The sequence below is a fragment of the Drosophila elegans genome, unplaced genomic scaffold (assembly GCF_018152505.1).
Source record: "Drosophila elegans isolate 14027-0461.03 unplaced genomic scaffold, ASM1815250v1 contig_149, whole genome shotgun sequence".
Classification (NCBI taxonomy): Eukaryota; Metazoa; Arthropoda; class Insecta; order Diptera; family Drosophilidae; genus Drosophila; species Drosophila elegans.
In genome coordinates this window covers 1,819,972-1,840,578 of record NW_024545513.1, presented here as the reverse complement: position 1 = coordinate 1,840,578, position 20,607 = coordinate 1,819,972, and the positions used below count along the sequence as shown (strand labels likewise).

The following is a 20,607-nucleotide window of genomic DNA, read 5'->3' as shown; positions in this document are numbered from 1 at the left end:
AATTTGTAACTGAGAATGCCATTTGATTGGCAATTTAATGACGAATTCGCCGATGTATGACATTCCATCTAGTGACCATTTTTTCCCAAGGTTTTGAGACAAAAACCGATATTTTAGGTGTTTTTTTTGGGTTTTTGGAGATTTGACAAATACAAAAATTCCTAAAGCGTCCTTTTTTTATAACTTGGCCAAAGTGAGAGGTAGAGCCAGAAGAGTGACTGTTTTGGACAGCTAGCAACCTATACTACGCATCTAAAATCGGTTTAGAGCCATTTATTTGGTTTTAATATGAAAAATCGATTTTTCAAAATAGACTTTTGAAAAATTAACGTTATGGCCAATTTCCGCATTTTTGATAAGGGGGTACATCATCATTCTTTGCGAATTTTTGAAAATCTGAAAACTGTTTAATTAAAAATGCCATTTGATTGGCAATTTAATGACGAATTCGCCGATGTATGACATTCCATCTGGTGACCATTTTTTCCCAAGGATTTAATACAAAAACCGTCTTTAAAGGTGTTTTTTTTGGTTGTTGGAGATTTGACCAATAAAAAATTCCTAAAGCGTTCATTTGTTGTAACTTGGGCAAAATTAAAGATATAGCCATAAAAGTGACTGTCTTGGACAGCTGGCAACCTATACTACCCATATAAAATCGGTTTAGAGCCAATTTTTTGGTTTTAATATGAAAAATCGATTTTTCAAAATGCTGCTTGTGTTACATTATTATTTTTATAGTAAAAATAACCCATTTTAGTCCCTTACAAAAAAGTCAGAAATTTGGACATAAATAAATTTTTCAAAAAACGTTTTTCAAAATTCGGTTTTTTTGTCAAAACTAAATTAATTGTTTTCGATCGATCAAGGATGGATGACATAGGTTGCCAACTGTTCAAAATAGCAATTCTTTTGACTTTGGGTCTTATTTTGGCAAAGTTACAACAAAAAGACTCTTCAGAAATAATTTTGTTTGAAAAATCGCCAAAAATTACAAAAAACACATAAAAAACTTGGTTTTTGTGTCAAAACCCTGGGAAATAATGGTCAAATGTTGGAATGTCATACACCGTTGAATTCGTAATAAAATTTCCAATCAAGTGGCAATTTTTTCAGATTGTTAAATTTCTGCAAAAAATGATGATGTACCCTCTTTTCAAATATGCGAAAATTGGCCATAAAACCAAACTTTTAAAAATCGATTTTCGCATTAAAACCAAATTAGTTTCTATAAACATATTGTGGATGGGTAGAATAGGTTGCCAGCCAAGATCGAATTTTAAAAACTAATTTTGTTACCAATATTTTCATTTTAAGTGTTCGAATTTATGCCATTGAAATGAAAATATATCCAAAATTACCATAAAGACCACAGATTTGCTTTTGAAGTAAAAGGCTCACATTTATTTGTTTATAATTATAGTTAATTTGTTCATAAATACACGCACATTAATAATTCATTAAAACAATCTTCATTTATCAATAAGTAGTTCAAAAAGCGTTTTTATATCTCTATCTCTATCCTATCTCTGTCTCATTCACTGACTCCGTCTCTGTCTATCGCTCTATCTCTCTCCAACTCTGGTTGTCCGTCTCTCTCGCTTTCCGTATTAACTAATGCCAAAAATACATGTAAACAAATCACCATTTAGTTATCTTTTCGTTTTCGCTTTCTCTTTCGATCAATACTAATCTTAAAAATGTAATTTTTGTTTGCTTTTTCGTTTAGCTATGTTTTGAATTTGTTTGTTTATGTTTTAATTAAATATATATATATATATATATATATTATCGTTAATTGTATGCGCCGAAAGAACCAATAAAGCCGAAGCAACGCACTGGACCAATTTGTAATCATTGTTGGCATAACAGCAGCCATTTTGTTGTATATATAATATATACTATATAATATACCATAAAGACCCGATCGGAGCTGTCATATGCAGCCCAATCCTGGCCAGAGATTTGGTCAATTGGCGGAGGAGGATGCACATGGCAACTTCGATGGAAATAATTAAAGCGTTTGTAAATTCAAAAACAATTTACATACTTTTTTGTTCTGGATTTTAAGGAGAGAGGTTAGGGTAATATAGGCTATAATAACTGACATCCACAATACGCTTTTTTGGAATGCATACATCTAGGGGTTTTGGAATTCGAGTTAAGGCTAAGACGACAACATTATAAGCTAGTTAAGTATTGGCTTAGAGTGGCTCTGCTCTCTCAATCTCTCCATTCTTTGGGGCCTGCTAATTGGATTAGGCATTGAAAATTTCTCTACAGGCAGTTGGCATCGTTTCATTTCATTACATTTCGTTTTTCGATTCGTTTCGATTGTGTTTAGTAAATCAGGCAGAGAGTCAAGCGAAGGATTTTTAGCCTTAGAAGTTATCCTTTTTTCGGGGGTGTGCAGTTAAGGTTTCTTTTTGCTTGTTTCTTAGGTCTTACAACTAATGACTGGCGGCGCTGGCAAGCCGTTTTGCTCTTGAGGTAACACTTCCATTCAGTGAACGGCAAAAACGAAGGCGAAGGCAAATTGTCTACGAACTAATGGAATGCCATGCCTAAAGTAGCAAGTCTGTCTATGGCTAGGCATTTTTTCTTTTTCTTTTTTTTTTTAAGGGGACGGTTAACCTACGTATATAAATAACTACAGTACAATCCTCAGTGTTGCAGAAATACCAGAAGACTTTTAGAAATAGCTAAAAAATATAAAATATCAACTAACTTTTCATAAAAAAATAATTATGAATTAAAGAACTAAACTCCAGCTATAATTTGTGTTTAAGATTTGCATGGAAAACAGATAACAAATCGTATTAAAAAACAGGCACCGTAAATAAATGTAATTTGAGACTTTTACTTTAAAAAATCCTACATTTTGTTTGGTTTTTATAAAACTCGCATTGGAAAGCAAATAATAGTTTATATTTAAAATCAAGAATTTATTTTTATTTTACGAAACTTGAAAACAAGAATAAATAGTTTTATATATTTGCCAAGTTCGCTGAATATTTTAAAACCTTGTGGACAAGAGTTCTTAGTTTAGCTATTTTATTGTTATTAGTGTTACTTCTGACGATTAAGTAGTTTAGTAGTCTTTTTCAAATTAAAATCCTCAATAAACTCTTATTTACAGTCCCAGTTTTAAGTTATATATTGTAAAGTATTTAGTTCCTTATTTGGATTTTGTGGGTAAACAAATGTTGAAACCAACTAAAGACATTTTCATCCACTTTCCTGGACACCAAATGTTAAGTTATAATTTGAACAAGCTTTTCAAACTACCTGAATACTTTTTCAATCACTGGCAGGGACAACAACTGGTATTTCTGCAACACCCCAATGGAATTCCTAGACTTAGGCAAGTTATAAAAAACTTCTAAAATCGAAATAAAGCGTTTTCGGGTTGTGTGTTTAGTGTTTAGTGTTTGGTTGTTTTGGTTGTTTGGGGGCTGCAACAAGGCGAGGCTGGCCGAATATCACATGCCTACTCAATGCCGAACGTATTCGTTTCCTCGACGGCCAGCAGCAGCTTCTCGTAGAGCAGCTCGGGCGTGGGATACGGCGGCAGGTCCAGCCGATTGAAGCAGGTGTGGGCCCGTGGCAAGGCATTCGGCTTGCCCCACTTCTCGATGCAGAAGCGTCGTGGTCCCGTCGAGCCTCGCAGCGCGGAGAATCCCTCGTAGGGAATGCTCGATGTGCCGGTGACAAACTGAAGCAGTCGCAGTCTTTGCTCATTGCTAAACCGCTCGATGACCTGCCAGAACCACACGATAACCTGGTGGTTGTCATGATAGCCCGAGCGATACTCCGTGTTCAGGCGCCAATCGTTGGTGTCTATCTCCGCGGTGCCGGCTATCACCAGCTCCAGTTCGCGGGCATCGAAGACGGAGACCAGACGCGAGTCAACCACCTCGTAGAAGCCGCGCACCAGCGACTCCGTCTGCTCCTGAACGCCACGCTCCAGCCGCCACTTGATCATGCGCTCCAGATACTCCTTTTTGTTCTTCTCGTTCACGATGATGTTCTTGCCGCCCGGCTTCAGCTCGCGCTCCACCACTCGACCCAGCAGCTCCTCCGTGACGCAGAAGGTGAGGCCCAGATCCACGCCCGTGCCGATGTCATTGTCGCGTATCCACTGCAACGACTGATGGAACTCGTTGTCCAGCGACTCCAAATCACTCAACGCCACCGGCAGGCGCAGCAGTGCCTTGTAGAAGGGTCGCGTGAAGAAGGCGTCCAGCAGGTACTGATGCACCAGGGCCAGTCCCAGCACCCGCCCACTGAACCGGAACCAGTCGTGGCAGTTGTCCACGAACGCCGACAGCGGCGACACCTGCACCGTGTACGTATCGTTGGCCGAGTACTCGAACAGTCCGTAGTACGGATTGAACAGCTCGCGCGACAGCAGGAAGAAGAACTCCCGGGAGGGTCCTCCGTAGTCCAGGCCCTCCTCCGTGTCCCACAGCACGGCCAGGCGGCCGCGCTGCAGGTCCTTCTTGTTCGCCGACATGATGCGCCGGAAGGCGTCCTCCAGCAAATGGCTGCGGCGGATGTGGAGTCTGGGGAATGCATCAACAGATTAGTTTTGCTACTTTCAAACATTGTTTTTTATATATTTTTAAGTAGTTAAATAATAGATTTGTAATATTTATGTATATATTCTAGTTTTGCTACTTTCAAGTCTTGCAAACATTGTTTTTTATATATTTTTAAATAGTTAAATAATATATTTGTATAATACTTATATATATTTTTTTATTTTTGTTACTTTACAATTTTACAGAAATTTTTTTATATTTTTTTTAAATAGTTAAATAATTTATTTTTAATATTTGTTAATCAATAAGTAGTTAAGAAATACATTTTTCACACTTTTATAGAAATAAATAGTTTAATAATACACTTTTAAAATTTGTTAATCATTTAAAAGGTAAATGATGCATTTTTAATATTTGTTAAGTATTAAATTGTTAATTATTAAATAGTTAAAAAAGACATTTTTAATATTTGTTAGCATTAAATAGTTAATTGATTTTTTTAAATACTTTCGATTTATAGTAATGCCATTTTAGAATAGGGGTTTTAATTTGATTTAAATTGGACAATGATATCATATAGCTGCCATTGAAACGATCGGAAAAAACGACATAGCTTGATTGCTTGGAAACATACACGCACACACACCGAAATATATTCGTTTTAAAGAGTCTTTGATTTTAGTAATAGCTGTAAAGGTTTATAAACTTTAGTTTTCTTTCTTGTTTTGCCTGGAAACCCCCAAAGAAAATAGCTTTGATACTCACTTAAGCTTGTGCGGTCCCTGGCCGTAGCCCTTGGACTCCAGTTTGCGGTAGAAGCTGCGCAGCTTGGCCTCGAAGTCGCGCCGGAAGGGCGGCGGTGCCCGCTGTGGCATCCGCGAACTGAGCACCGGCGATCCCTGCGGACTGCGCTCTTCAATAGGAACATAGCTCATGATCTCCTGCTCGAACAGGCTGAAGGTAGATAGTAGATAGATAAATAGTCAGTTGTTTGTTGCACTCGATAAAAGCGATTAGCTACGGGTTGGTTGCTTGGTTGCTTGCTCGTACATCGTAAATCTACAGTTCAGATGCCGTCATTTTCGCGCTTATGGCAATTGCTCATGGAGTTTCTAATCCGCCAATTGATTGCCCACACAAACACATCCGACAGACCGGAAAGGACGCCCATCCGAATATGGACTGTGCTGTGCGTTGATAAAGGAGATAAATGCGCTGCGGACTTTGGATGGAACTGCTGAGCTGCACTGGCAGAAAATCTAAGTAAATTGGGTCCCAACAAATGCTCTAAAAAGGTCACTCATTTGTTCGTTGTTGGTAACAAAATATTCTTTTGCCCTGCATATTCAAAAATATACAATATTTTCTTATATTTATAGGTTTAAAAATCAGTTTGAATCAATTGTGTTGAATTTGAATTAAATTATTAATAAAAGCCATTTAAATCTTTTATTGATATTATTAACTTATATTATTAAATAACATGTTGTATTTCCAATATATATAAATCTCATAATTTTGTTTAATTTATTGTGTTGAATCTTAAGTCAATCCTTAATAAGAGCGATGGAAATCTTTGATTAATAAATTATCAAATATTATTATGTTATGTTATTAACAAATTTAGTTTTGCCCTAAGTCTTAGAAAATATTTCTTGTTTTTTAATATTTAGATTTTTGTTATTAATGGTTCTGAATCTTAATTTAATCTTTAATAACAGTGAACGAGGAAATATAAAAAAGAAAACTCAATTGTAATTAATTAAAATACAAAAACGAATTGGTTTTTATTTTAAGTAAAAAAAAATTTAAATTAGACTGAAAAACAATATTTTTTTTTCATTATTAACAAATATGTATTTTCCCTAAATCTTGGAAAACCGATTTTATTCTTTAATCTGCTAATTATTTCTAATTAATTGTGTGGTAGCCATCAAAATCGTTGATAAATAAGTAGAGAAACCATAAAATAGCTAGAAAATGGAATAGTTATCAATTAAAATACGAGAACTAATTGATCTTAATGGTAAGCAGAAAATTAAAATTATAAACACTTGTTCACAGTGAAAATCATACGATTTGCAGCTGGCTGATATGTCACTTTACTATACTATACTATATAGAACCGATTCTGAGATGTCGACCCATTTTGCATCGATTTTGTGCGATGATGAAATCAGACTTGAGATGACCAGCGCAAAAGGTCAGGGGTCAGGAGGCCAAGTGATTTGTCATGGGCATTAATATGCATTTGGAATACATTTCAGAAGAGCCTATCTATCTTCCGCCCCTTTCCCAGCTGGCCACGCCCCTTTCTAAGGCCATCAAACGTTTTCCCACCATCAAATATGAGGCGGAAGAATCGATCGATTTCCAATCAAATGCAATCGATTAGGTCAAAAGGCGACCTTCGCTAAAAAAAAAAAACAAACCCAGAACAGTCAGACTTTTCCTTCCAGCTTTTTGTTGTTGCTTTTTTTTAGACCAATCCATCGACTAACTATTCCGATTCTAAGTAGTTAATCCATAATTTAAATTGCCATTTGGCAGCGCCTTTTGCTTTTGCTTTTGCTTTGGTCTGCGACCTTCAACTTGAAATTGAAAATTGGCCAATTAATAACGCAAATTATGGCGGTCAACCGCAGTAGTAGGTGCTATATATATATATATTTATTTATTTATTTTTTTTTTTTGGGAGGGGTATAGATCGTATCGAATCGAATGGATAGTGACAACAGTTATGGCTGCAATTATCGCCCGCTCGGAAGTGACTAATTTCCCAATTCTGGGCTCATTAGCAATACTTTTTGGCTGTTGGCTGTTGGCTATGAAAATGGAAATGGATAAATTAATGGCTGTTACTACGCATTTATGTTTAGTATAGTATAGTATCGTATGCCTATGCCGTGTCAAATTACTTTCAAATTGAATGAAAAATTCTTGCAAATAATTGGAACAACAGGAAGCTGCAATTAATGGCGATTTAAATGGCAAAAAGAATACACAAAAATCGCAAAATGGTTTGTGGCTTGTGGTTGACACCCACTTATCCAACAAAGAAACACACACACTTATTGTGAAATGTGGGGAATATTTATAAACACTCGATGCAATCGTTCTAGACAGCCGACAGCCGGTCACTGACTTTGCAGCGCAAGAAAGTCCACAAAAGTGCGGAAATGCTGAGCGATTGGTTGTGATAAAGAGGCACTGGCACTCCCTCGCATTATTTTCTAGAATTACATTTTCTCTAGACCTGATCTTTATTTAAAGAAATATTATACATAAAAGAACGAGTTTATTCCGTTTTAATTGCTTTCCCTTTCATACAACATAAACATTTCTATAATAATTATATTACTACTAATACAGCAATTTTCGAAACAGTTTTAATTAATAACATATAGATGTTTTATTAAAGGATACTTTTCTTTAAGGAAATAAATAGATCAACAAGCTAGAAAGTAGAGCACTTAAAGATTTTATATTTTTGTTATCAAAACAAAGGTGGATTATTCAAAACCCATTTGAACAGATTACTAAGTAAAGTATATATACATATAGATGTTTAGTGAAGAGTTTCTATCACTAAAGGAATTTTGTGTGTCATTTATTTATTCGCGAATCATTTCATTTTTAAATTAATTTACAAAATTAATAACAAAAATGGATTATTCAAAACTCATTTGGACAAATTATTAAATTTATTATATAACTTTACTGAAGGATCTTAATCTTCATCCGTTTCTAAAGGAATTTTCTAGGTCAATTAGTTTAAAAAGAAGAGCACCCAAAGATAATACAACGCATGAAATTATAATAAAAATGGTTTACTTTAAACTCGTTTGGCCAAATCGTTTAATATAGCAGCTATAAGATATGATTCTCTGACTTTAATTAAACTAAATTATGCCTTTAAACAAAAATAAGCTTGATATCCTCAAAATTAAGCTTCTTTCTACAAGAGACAATCTGCATAAAATAAGTGCCTTGATGCGGGAACGAAAAAGCTCTTGACGAAGAGATCTCATATTATTTATATTTTACTATAGTTGCCACTCCAGTTGCCATTCTATCATCAAGCACTATACTTCCCCCACAACACTATAGTATTCTTCTGCATATTTAATCCACAATTTATGAATGCACCACCGCGACAACGTATTTACCCACATTTATTTGCCCTCGTCGTCAACTTCAGAAATTATTCGCTAAATATTTTGAATGGCCGCCAGCACTCATGAAATATATGTTATGATATGAAAGGGAAGCGCTCGCCATTGCTTTTATGCTGGTCGGTTTGTTGGTTGGTTTGTAAAAAAAAACAGTAAAAAAAAACAGTAAAAAAAAACATTTAAATATAGCATAGTATGAACATAAGTATTAAGAATCTGTGGCGACTCACGACTCACGTACTTCTCCCACATGTGGAAGGTGTAGACGAACTTGGAAAAGAGACCCATTTGATGGGTTGTAAATCCCAAATGGATTCTCAATTAGCAGTACACTAAAAAGACACACCGAAAAAATCGAAAAAAAATATATAAAAATTGATACTATATAACTGAAATCACAACGGAGAAAACTTTTGGGTTAAATATCGATTCCCAATCCAACTGAAGCAGGCAAACGACTGATTTGGGTTTCAACTCCAAGCTGCACCACCAAAACAGATGGATTGCATTGGGGGGGGAGGGCACAAAAAGAGGGCTTATCACGATAAACTGATATGCTGATAAGGAAGGCGGCGATAAGGAAGCCTTAACCCATTAAGGTGAGGTATTCGGTGGCCCATTCGATGGTTTCCATTTGGTTTCCATAAGGCGTAAAAAACAAGCAGCAGTTCCAGACTGATTGAATGCTTAATTTGGGTTATTCAAACTCTCACTGAAATATTTCAATGCTTTGTGATTATTTATGCTTCACACGCATATTATTTCTTATATAATAAAATATATGAAATAAGTTAACTTCTTTAAAGGATATTATTTTGAAATCAAAGAAAGTAAATGAAAACAAAGTAGTCACACTTATGAAAAAAAAAAAACAAAAATATAAACTGTACACCCTTTAAAGCATACCCCTTAATACATGCTTTTGGTGCCCACTTAAAACTCATATAAAACTTTAAGTGAAACGAAATCTAATCCAAAATCGTTAAAACAGTTGCAACACTCTGTCATAACACGATTGGCCAAGCAATAAATTGGAAAAACGAAAATCTATTCCTGATAAGCTATAAAATATAGTGTGTCTGCAGTCCAACGAAGTAATTGTGTAATATAAACAAACCACTTGAACCAAAAGAACGTATATCCTTGGGGTTATTTGGTGCGGCCACAACATGGATCCCTTTTGCAATTGGACACTAGAAATAATGGACTGACTTAAATATGTAGATGGGTTCCCATTCCCGTTCCCACACAACCCTGAACAGAAATTGCTCATAATTTGTGCAAACTGTTTACTCGGCATTCCACACAGCATTCCTGCAACTGGAGTTTCAGCCATGGGAATAAAATGGGATCCGAATCTGGAACCCGATCTCCACGGATAGGAAAGCATAAAAAGTGCATTGCCGGCGGAATGGTAAACAAAATCGGATGCAACTAGGGGAGCACAGGATGTGATCTCGTTATTTCTGCCTGCGCTGCATTTGTGCAATGCAATGCAATGCAATGCAATGCGATGTGACTTTTTGTGGGAAGTGATTTTCAAACACCAAGCAAAATTTGAGTAAACACTTATTGAATTGAGTCATTAAACAGAATATAGAATGTTGTGAAATAACAAATACTAGTTTGTTTTGACAACAATCAAAGTCGTATAACAAAATAAAGTTATTCAAAGTATAAACCCAACAAGTGATTTAATAGCAAATTGACAAAAAATTAAATGGCCGTAAAGATGTGTCTTATAATAAATAAGAATTAAATTCAAAACGAACAAAACTTTTTTTAAATGACTTAAAAACTTGAAAAATAACAAATACTAGTTCTTTTGACATTAATTAAATTCTAAAATCAACTAAGTTTATTAAAAAAAAAAACAAACTCTCCATTTAACCAATGGTTATAGATATTTTAAGAAAAAGATTATTATCCAAAAATAAGATCAGTTAAAAGAAAAGTAAATAAATACAATAAAATTCAAAACACATTGCAATTCTTTCAGGGAAATAATATTAATAACTTATTTAAAATTCGTGATTTAAAATTAAAATTTTTCGGATTTAATTTAATTTATTTATTATACTATATAATATTCCCAGAATATATTAATTAAATATTTGAATATTAATACGCTTTTTAAAATAAGCAAAACAAAAAAGTTCCCAAAGCCGATTGCTCGGTAATCTAAGGGTACTTCACATCGATATCGATGACTAAACTTAACGAGGGGGGATTTTCTAGATGGTATTTAGGGGTTGATTACTGATGACCAAATGATCTACTTACACGGCCCACACAATGTAGGCAGCCTTCGATAGAAAGCCCATTTTGGTAGTGCGCCAAAAGCCTTTCGAATCAAATGGTTAACCATCACTGAGATCACCGGCGATTGCTTCTTTTCGGATAGCGGTATTTCGCGCGAAACGGTTATGTATCGGTTATGTATCGGTTCGTAAGCGGTTAAAAAACGGGACGATTATGTGTGTGCTCACGCGGCGGCCGTTGAAACGCTTCTGTTTTGATAGAGGCGAACGAAAAAACAACGAAGTCGCAACGAACGGAACGGAACGAAACCGGCGGAGTCACAGATAAACAAAAAGTAAAGAAAAATATATGTCACAAACAAAAATAAAGCAAAAACAGAGCTCCAAACTCCCGGGGTTGGCTTATACTCCCTTCCAAGCATATGCTTTATGCTTTAGTGCTATGCCATATGCTTTAGTGCTACCCCAATGACCGACGATTGCAGAATGCTGGCGTTTGTCTAGCCGCCGAACCGATAAATATGAAATTCAATTCAATTTAAGCGCGCAAAGAAAATTATTTAATTATTCGCTGGTTTTGTTTTCGGTCGGCGTTTCGTTTCGTATCGCATCGTTTCGTATCGTTTAGTTCTGTTTTGGTTTTGGTTTGGGTTTGGGTTGTGTTTTTATTTGTTGTTTTTATTGTTGTGCAAGGCGGTGCAGCGCTGCCCCAATGAAACGCCACCGAAGAGCCAGCAGAATCCGCCGAACTTCAAGTCACATCGATCGCACAGTGGTCAAGAAAGTGGGTCAAGATTGGTTTACAGATGGGTGGGCTATTCAAAGCGCGACTTAAGGGAATGAAGTCTTTAAAAATACATTTTTGAAACATTTGTTTCACAAAATAAATTAAAATCTCAGCTGGCCTTTTAAAATATAAGTCTTAATTAGGTGCATGGTAAAAAGCTAAATCTCAGCAGGCCTTTTAAAACATATGTCTTCAATGTCTTGTAATATAGTTAAAAAGTTAAAAATTCTTTTAAAAAAATATCGTTGTTTTGTAAGTAAACAAACAATAAATTAATATCTTAGCAGGTTCTTTAATATAAAAGTCTTTAATAACTCTTGTTTACTAAATAAATAAAATATGTTTTAAAATGTTTTAAAAATACTTTGGAACTTTTGGCTCAAAGGCTAATTTTCATCTTAATATCTTTAATCTTAAGATTCTCTTTAGAGGTTCGAAAACCATAAGACCTGGCTCCACTGTACCGCCTGCCAGCTGTTCCCGGCATGACTTCGGGTTGGGATTCGGATTCGGATTCGGTTTCGACTTCGCTTACAAACCGATTGGAATTGAGTCACCCCCACGAGGAGTGCACTTCAAACGATCGACGACAGCCACAGCAACAGCCACAGCCCCATCCCATGGCATTTGGGTGGGTGATTGTGTGGCGTTGGTCATGGTTATAATTGTCCGCTCATCACTCCGCCACGAGAACCACTCCCACTCCCACTCCCTCGCCCTTTTCTACATATAACTGAAGCCACGCCCCGCATTTAGCACGCCCCAAAACGGAAGCCCCAGACACAACAAAACATTCGAATAGGCCACAAACAAACGCCGGCCACTGTTTCCAAAAGTCTCCATGTCGCCAAGTCTGCCTGCCCTAATGTTTCAATGCTCCAAAGCTACACTGGAAAAATAAAAAAGTACTCCAAAAAAAACTGAAAGTTTAATTTTTATAAGTGTGTCTTGAAAATTAACTACCGACAGTATACAAGTATAAGTATTTATTCAATACTAAATAATATAACCCCTTTAGTTTTTAGTTTCAGTTTTATAACTGTAGTCAAGGGTCTATTCGTAAACCACATTAATTTTATTTATACTTTTGTGATATTAATCATCCTAATTAGCAATTGTTCATACCCAATAGTTTAAAATTCATGTAACAATAGTTTAGTTTTTATGACAATTATTCTTTTGAGGTGTAGTAAATCCAAGTATTTTATACTTAATTTAGATATTTCTCACTTTAATTTTCAGTCATTGCGGTTTTTAATTATTTAACTGTAACTGATTTTATTATCTGAAAATGTTATTGAAGTTTAAACAATATTATACTTTAGTTTAAAGCAGTTATTTAATTTAAATATAAAATATATTTGAAATATAAAATTTTCAGTTTTACCTCCCATTTTTTTATCAGTGTACAATGCTGCCATGTCCCAATCGAAACTGCACGCATGCGCAGCCGCCCAAAAACCCAATGAACTGTAAACAAGCAGCAAAACAACGGCAATAACTAAAAAAAAGCGAACGTTCCCTTCTACGGGTCAAATTTAAACGGCAAACAGCAGTTAACCCAACTCCACAAAGTAACTTCCTGCTCCAAAAAGAATCAAATGAACATTGCAATACCCTTATTATTTTATTATTTTCTTAATATTTTTGACCCAAGTATTTACTTCAATACAGAAACATTATTTCTTAGTAAAATTCTCTGTGGAGACTGAAACCTTTTTCTTTGAATCAGGTAAAAATATCGCCTAAATGTTTTTTTTTTAATTAGCAGGAAACTTCATAAATTTATAAATTTTAGAATTCAATTACTATTGTAAAAATGTTGGTATATTGTAAGAAATATTTAATAATTATGCAGAAATAAGAAACTAAATTCTGTAAACTTTACAGGTTAACTCCCAATAATTTTCATTTTTATAGTTTATTTATAGTAGTTATTTTATAAACACACCCAATTGATTATTTGATTTTTTGAGCTTTCTTTAAGGAAAGCTAGCTTAGAAATTAGATGTACCCCATTGGAAGATCATTAAAAAGATCAACTGAAAACTTGTCAATGCCTCGACGACGGCGACGAAGTTCAATGGTGACGATTGCTGATGATAATGATACTTGATAATACTTGCTAAAGCGATAGTGAAGATTATGACGATGACGACACTGCCGCACCCCCTAAAATGCCTAAAACGAAAGAGGACTTGGACTTGGAGATAAAGCTAAAGTTGCTATTGTCGCTATTTTATAGTCCCCAGTTGTTTGGCCGATAAATTATGCTACATTTGGAATTGGGTTAAATTGTGTGACTGGGTGATGAGGGGAATTTTTAGCGGATTAGTGGCGAGTGTGTGGCGAGTATTTATGGGGCAGCTGCTGCGGCTTTAGGGCGTTGCCCTGCTCACAAAAGGGGGCGTGGCTCCAACCGAAGCAGCTAAAAAAAAAACTAAAAAAAAAACAAAAAAAAAAACCCAAGATCGCTCTGCTATTAATACCCTCTGTCCACTTTGACTATCGTATCGCATGCAGTTATTTTTATATTCTCAGGTAATATTCATCGACAAACATTTAACAAACTGGCGAAATGCTGCTTATATTTGCCTACTCTTAGTCGGCATTTGAATTTCTCATTGAGGCGCAACAGCTTTTGGAATCAGGAAATAAGGGGTTTGCGGTGGTGGGTTTGGGGTTAGCTCATCCAAACGAATGACTAACGACCAAGTGCAGATTGCCTCGGGTTTATGGATTCTAAGACTCTGAGATTCTGATCTAAGCGGAGTTGTGCAATTGCAAGTCGCTCTGGAAGACGTCATATGTGCTGCCCCAATGCGATCGTTGATTATACTTTTTCCAAAACAAGCTTGTTAACCAATATTCTTAACGTTGCAATATTCAACAGACGACAATTGGGCCTTCTTATGATTTATTTCGAATCTGCAAGAAAAAATGTATACCTAGTTTTTTATCCTAGATATTACTACATTATACGAGATAGTTAAAATGACACAAAGCTATGAATTTATTAAATACCATATATTATTAAAATACCATATTAAATGGTTCGTTTTGAAAAAGAATTTCTAAAGTCAACATTTTATTCATAGTTTTTAGTCCTAGACAAAAGCACTAAATACTGAGATACGAATATTTAACATTCCGTCAGAAAAATGTTGTAGTAACGGTTTTATTTCCGGGCTTTGGACCTTAAATAAAGTATTAAATAAGTGAACATTTTATATATAGGTTGTTATTCTAGATAACAATATTTTAGGGCAAAATTATGACACTTCTAGTAAAGGGTTCGGTAAAATAAGGTGACTCTTATAACCTTTGACCTTTTGAAATGCGATTGTAAAAGAAATGTAATGTAATTGTATTGGCATTGATCTACAGGAATGTCACATCTACCAGATGTAGTCACTAATCGCTGCCAATTGATATTTCCTCTCAAAACCAGCTTCGAACCATAGCGATAACTCCCACGGCTCATTTGCTGAGTGCTGCCGAGTATTGCTGTGTATTTCATTGTGTTGAGGGGAGCCAGCCAATGAAGCGCAACAATTTGGCTAATTGAAATGCAATTAAATGGCTCAATCGGAACCAGAATCGGAATCGGAATCTCTGGTGGCCGCAGAGTTGCAGACTAATCGACAATTTGAGAGGTTAATCTGTCGACGTCATTTTCCACTTTGTTGCCGCCGAGAGATTGGGATTAGGATTAAGGTCACCACCACCACCACCACCATCACCATCACACTGCTGCATGTTAGTGCAGTTCCTTAAACTTTTGTGGTCGACGCGCCGAGCGATAAATGTATTTTGGAAGAAACACGGCCAATTAGACAATAAGCAATGAGATTAGAAGCCAAGTGCCAGCCTTGCCAAGTTAGTTAGTGTTTGGCGTTTTGGAAAATTAGCCAACAACCTTCGACACGGTTTTCAAAAGCAATTAAGCCCACTGGCACACTCATATGCGATACGCTATATATGCTATATGCTAGATGCGATATGCGATATGCGGAGCACTCAAGCAGGACCGCCGCCAAAATCGATCGAAGTTGGCTTCACACAGCACTGGCTTAAAACCAAAGCCAAAAGCTTAGCCCAAACCAAACTGAACTGTTTGGAGGCAAGTAAATGACGCAGCAATGCAATTTCAGGCCAGGTGGATTCGGCCTGGGCACTTGGAGCATTGGGACCTTCGTCAAGTGCAGGTGGAGCTACCAACTGGCGGCCACCGGTGCGTCATGTGAGTGTGGAACTATTTCGAGGGGTTCAATAGCACCAAAGCACCATAGCACCATCGCACCATCGCCATGGCAGTTCCGAGGGTTTCCAGCTGTCTGGCCGGTGCAACAATCAGTGTATCACGCTTTGCACGCAAGCAAAAGGTTGAATTCAAGGAAATAATTTAATTTTGAATATTAAAAACATATGATTTACTTGTAGACAATCCAGAAACTTGATCGCATTTAAATTGGTATTTGTTTAATACATCTCAAAAAAGTTTTTAATGATCCTAAGTATATTTTGAATATTAAAACATACTACTTTGTTTAAATGTCTTTAAGGGCAACTTTGAAACTCGGTTGTCACCAACTCCACCGCATATATTTATTTATTTATTTATACAATGCTAACTAATAGTTAAAACTAGGAGCTAACAAAAATTGTGGTTAGAGCTATAGCTGCAAGAGGCCTTCAGCTCTGAGGGACTCCACCGCAAATAACATGTGTATATTATATATAAATTAATTAATTGGCAAATGTATTAAAGGACAACCCAGAAACTTGGGATTTCCCCACTCTATCGCATTAAATATATATTTATTAAATATCAAAAGAGATCTAATGATTCCAAATTGAATTTTAAACATAAAAAACATTATTTTGGGTAAGTGTATTTAAGAACAGTCCAGTAACTTGCGTGTTCCTAACTCTATCGCTCTATGTTTTAATATATACCAAAATGTAATACAACATTTGTAAAGACTTTAGAAACAAACTTTAAGCCATCTTATAAGCAGTCAAACATCGGTTCATATAAGATTGAAATAATTCTAGGCAAGTAAAGAAAGAAAATTAGGACACTCACCTAAGCAAAATGGTCAGTTGTAGGTCATGGCCCAATCTCTCGAGGGCGGGAACGCCCTCCACCCGCAGGATATTGATTTTCTCACGAAGCGGGCGGGACATGGTGTGCTGGCCTTGGCGCTCTCGCAGGATCTCCAGGATATTCGGCTGGCGAAGGAAGGCGATGACCTTAAATATATGACAGAGATTCAATTGAATGACACAAACAGTTAATGATTTCAAATAAATAAAGCCATAAAATAATGATAAAACCATTATTAAAACAAAATGGCAACAACATTTTAAAACAGCAAAAGCATTAGCTCTCAAAAAGTTGAATCGTTTTAGTTTGGCAGAGTGCTGGCAGAGTTGAAATTCAGTAACATCCATAAACTTACCTTTTCGTTGTAGGCAATGGGCACATCTTCGTATCCGGCTGCTGTGGCCCCCACTCCAGCCATTCCCGCCATTCCTGACATTCCGGCGGCCCCGCCCGCTGCTCCGCCCAAGCTAAAAGCACAGGCGATGGCCGCCGCCGTGGTGCAGTTGTGGCCATGGCCATGTCCATGTCCATGGCTCCCTCTGGACGTGGAAGAAGTGGCCGACGATGAGGGCCTGGGTGGCGGCAAAGGCGGCACTCCGGACACCGAGGATCCGGGACTGGCATTTATGTGCCCACTGGTGGCCGACAGGCAGTTGCCATCCACCAGATCGGGGTAGTAGTAGCCCACACCTGGCTGCTGCTGCTGTTGCTGTTGCTGCTGCTGCTGGCGATGGCGCACCACACGCGGACACTCCACGGGCAGGCGGGGATCCATGAAGGAGGTGCGCCGGTGCTGGTGGTCGATGAAGAACTGCTTGCCGGACTGGTCCAGCTTCGTCTCCCAGCAGGAGGGCAGTTCGCGGGCCATCTGGGCGAAGGTGTTGACCAGAGCCACCAGGTCCTTGTTGTACTGGTACCGCTGAAAGCACTGCGGATCGCGTCGGATGCGCATCACCATGTGCTTGAGGGCGGCATTCCGGTTGTAGATGGCCAGCGCTGCCTCGTTGGTGTGCAGCAGGGAGTAGAAATCGGGGCGGCAGAGCATCAGGATGGCCGGATGGATGGCCTGGGCGGGATTGGGCGGTGGCGGAGGAGCAACAGCAGCAGCCACAGCCGGAGCAGCATTACTAGTGTTATTCGCAGCCGAGGCTGGCAGATTATAAAGCTGCGCTGCCCTGCTCTCATTGGTAATGGTGCGACGGATGCTCTGGTAGCGCCTGTCCAGCTGCTGGCGATGATGCTGCTCCCTGCCCGCCGGTCCGCCGCTGGGCGCCGCACCACCCGGTCGCTGCCACGAGGTCGTGCGCGTGGTGTGGTCAATGTAGAAGATGCGCCCGTGGCTGTCCATGCGCGCCTCCCAAGCGGGCGGCAGTGGCGGCTCTGCCGCGGCTCCGCCACTGCTTCCGGAAACGGTGCCCGGTTCGATTAGAGCTGCTCCAGAGCTAGCTGCTGCTGCTGCCGCCGCCGCAGCCGCCGCTGCTGCTGCACTGCGTTCGGGTATGGAAGGCAAACGGGTGCTGCTTATGTGCACTACCTCGTCGGGAGGCTCCAGCACCTGATGGGCAGCCTGCTCCTGGCTGCTTCCACCATCCTGCAGGTAAATGTAATCCAATTGACTAGAGGCGGCTGCTGCTGCTGCTGGGACATCCATGGCCAGGCTGGAGTTGGCAGTGACGGCCTGGAGGCGGGCATGCCGACGGGCATGGTGAGTGGGCGTGGGCGGACATACTAAGGGTGCACCAGCTCCAGCTCCAGCTCCGGCTCCTCCGCCCACGCGCTTGAGCAGCCGCTGCTGAGGTCGCTGGCCATGGAATGTTGGAGTTCCGGGCGCCGCTGGCATGGCCACATCCTGAAGTGCTGCCCCTCCGCCCACTCCCCTGCCCCTGGTGGGCGAATGCTGCTCGGGACTCAGGCTGAGATCCAGCGGCGAGGCACTGCGCGTGGAGCAGCCCGAGGGCGGACTGCGCTGCCTTTTCGGGGAGAGCAGGAGACGTGGTGAGGCTGCGGCTGCGGCTGCCTGCTCCTCCGATGATGTGGCCTTGCCATTGGAAAGGGCACGGGTGAGTGGACGGTGCTGGCGTAGATACGGAAACTGCAGACTGTTGGGCGAGGAGGAGGCCACCGCCGAGGAGCTGCTGGGAAAGGTGGGGAACTCATAGCTCTGGTTAACCGGCACCGGAACCGGCACCTTTTGCGTGCTAATGGTATTGATATAGCTATCCGGCCCGATCTTCTTCTTGAGCAGCGGCTTGAAGCGCACGGGTGGCGTGTTTAGGGGTGAGTTGTTGGAACTGTTGCCACTGCCCGGCTGGGCCAACTCCAGCTCGGCCAGGCCACGCTCGTCCGTGTCCAGGATGTCGAACTGGAAGACATCGCCCTGAAGCTTGAGCTCCCGATTGATTGCGCGCGGCGGCCAAGAGCGTTCCAGCGGTCGATGCTGTGGCGGCGAAGGCTGTCGCAGATGGTGATGCTGCTTCTGCTGCTGACGGCGCTGCACATGGGCACTGGCCTGGAGGGCAGCGGCCGCCCCCAGCAGACTCTCCACGGCAGCCGCCTCCTCGTCCTCGTCCTCCTCCTCCTCCTGCTGCTCATGGAGCTCTTCATCCACCTCGGCCATGCTGAGTGTGTCCACCATCTCGGCGGGCACCGTTTCAAAGCATTCACGTGCCACCCACAGATTAAAGCCGTCGCCATTTGTAGTGGTGTTGATTGTTATGGCTGCCTTTGTCTTCTTTTTGGCGCCGCTGAGGGGCGTGGAGCCGCCACTTTGCGGCGAGAGTGTCCAGGACTTGCGGCGGGCGCCGCCGCCCACGCTGCTGCCGCCATCGCTGCCGATGCTGCCATTGTAGGAATTGGTGGGCGAGAGCGTGGCATTCTGGGCTGGCGTCTCGCAGGATTTGGTGGAGAGCAGGGTCTGGTGGCGGGGTTCCTTGCGTTCCGGCGGTGGCTCCTCTTTGGGCGCTGTAAGTGGGGGTTGATTAGGTGATGAAGTTTTATGGGTCTTCGGCTTAACTTACATGCCAAAGCGCAGGCACCTAACTGCTGATCCTGCTCCTGCTGCTCCTGCTGCTCCTCCGCCACGCTGACACTCACCTGCACATCGTTGGCCAGTTGCAGGGCACTCTGGAAGGCCTGCTCCAGTTCGTCGCTTTCGTTGCCATTGCGCGAGTCGTAGAAGGCCTCCTCCTCTTTAGGATCATCATCCTCCTCCTCCTCTTCCTCCTCGTCGTCGTCCTCCGCCTCCTGCGACCTGACTGCTATGGGATCCACTTGATTCCTGTCCGTTGCCACAGGCTTTAGGGCCACTAGTGGAGCAGCTCCAGCATTGGATGACTCCATTTCGTCGTTTGTCCCAGGAATGTCCCAAGATGTGCTCTTCTTCTTCCTCCTCCGTTTTGGCGTCCCCACCTCTCTTCCTCTTCCACTGCCACTGCTGCCACTGCCACCCTGCCTCCCCGCGCCCTGCCCAGGGTTAACAGTTACAGTTACAGCTGCAGTTGCTCTACTTTGGCTTTGCGACTGATTTTGCTGCCTTGTTTGGCCCTTTGGCGCATTTGGCGGCCGCCTGTTGCCATTAGTGCTGCTCTACTCACTGCCAGCCACTGCCGGGGCGCTCGCTTTAGTTTATAAATTGTCAATTAAAAAATTTGTTGCTAAAAATATTTCGGGGGGGGGCCAGCCAGTGTGACCGCTTAGCGTATGTTGTAATTCGCCTGCCTGCCTGCCTGCC

The 20,607-nt window shown here is 40.1% G+C and overlaps 1 protein-coding gene across 3 annotated transcripts; it reads right to left on the bottom strand.

Annotated features, from left to right (window-relative positions):
* Positions 1-1,376: 1,376 nt before the first annotated feature.
* Positions 1,377-20,577, bottom strand: LOC108137273 (E3 ubiquitin-protein ligase HECW2). 3 transcript variants are annotated; one of them, XM_017258869.2, is made up of 5 exons: positions 19,895-20,577; positions 17,233-19,838; positions 16,857-17,023; positions 5,310-5,498; positions 1,377-4,565 (listed from the first exon to the last, which is right to left on the bottom strand). In XM_017258869.2, the coding sequence occupies exons 1-5, from the start codon at positions 20,214-20,216 to the stop codon at positions 3,491-3,493; spliced, it is 4,359 nt and encodes a 1,452-aa protein (XP_017114358.1). In that variant the 5' UTR covers positions 20,217-20,577; the 3' UTR covers positions 1,377-3,490. The 3 variants fall into 3 exon arrangements, with proteins under 3 accessions (XP_017114358.1, XP_017114360.1, XP_017114359.1); XM_017258871.2 differs by lacking the exons at positions 16,857-17,023; positions 17,233-19,838; positions 19,895-20,577 and adding an exon at positions 11,003-11,274; XM_017258870.2 differs by lacking the exons at positions 16,857-17,023; positions 17,233-19,838; positions 19,895-20,577 and adding an exon at positions 8,961-9,187.
* Positions 20,578-20,607: the final 30 nt, after the last annotated feature.

Coding starts and splice junctions, on each gene's coding strand:
- LOC108137273 (XM_017258869.2), bottom strand. CDS start 20,216: ATGGAGTCATCCAATGCTGGAGCTGCTCCACTAGTGGCCCTAAAGCCT. Junction 17,024..17,232: donor CCATTGCCTACAACGAAAAG/GTAAGTTTATGG, acceptor CATATATTTAAG/GTCATCGCCTTCCTTCGCCA. Junction 5,499..16,856: donor CAACTGACCATTTTGCTTAG/GTGAGTGTCCTA, acceptor ATCTACCTTCAG/CCTGTTCGAGCAGGAGATCA.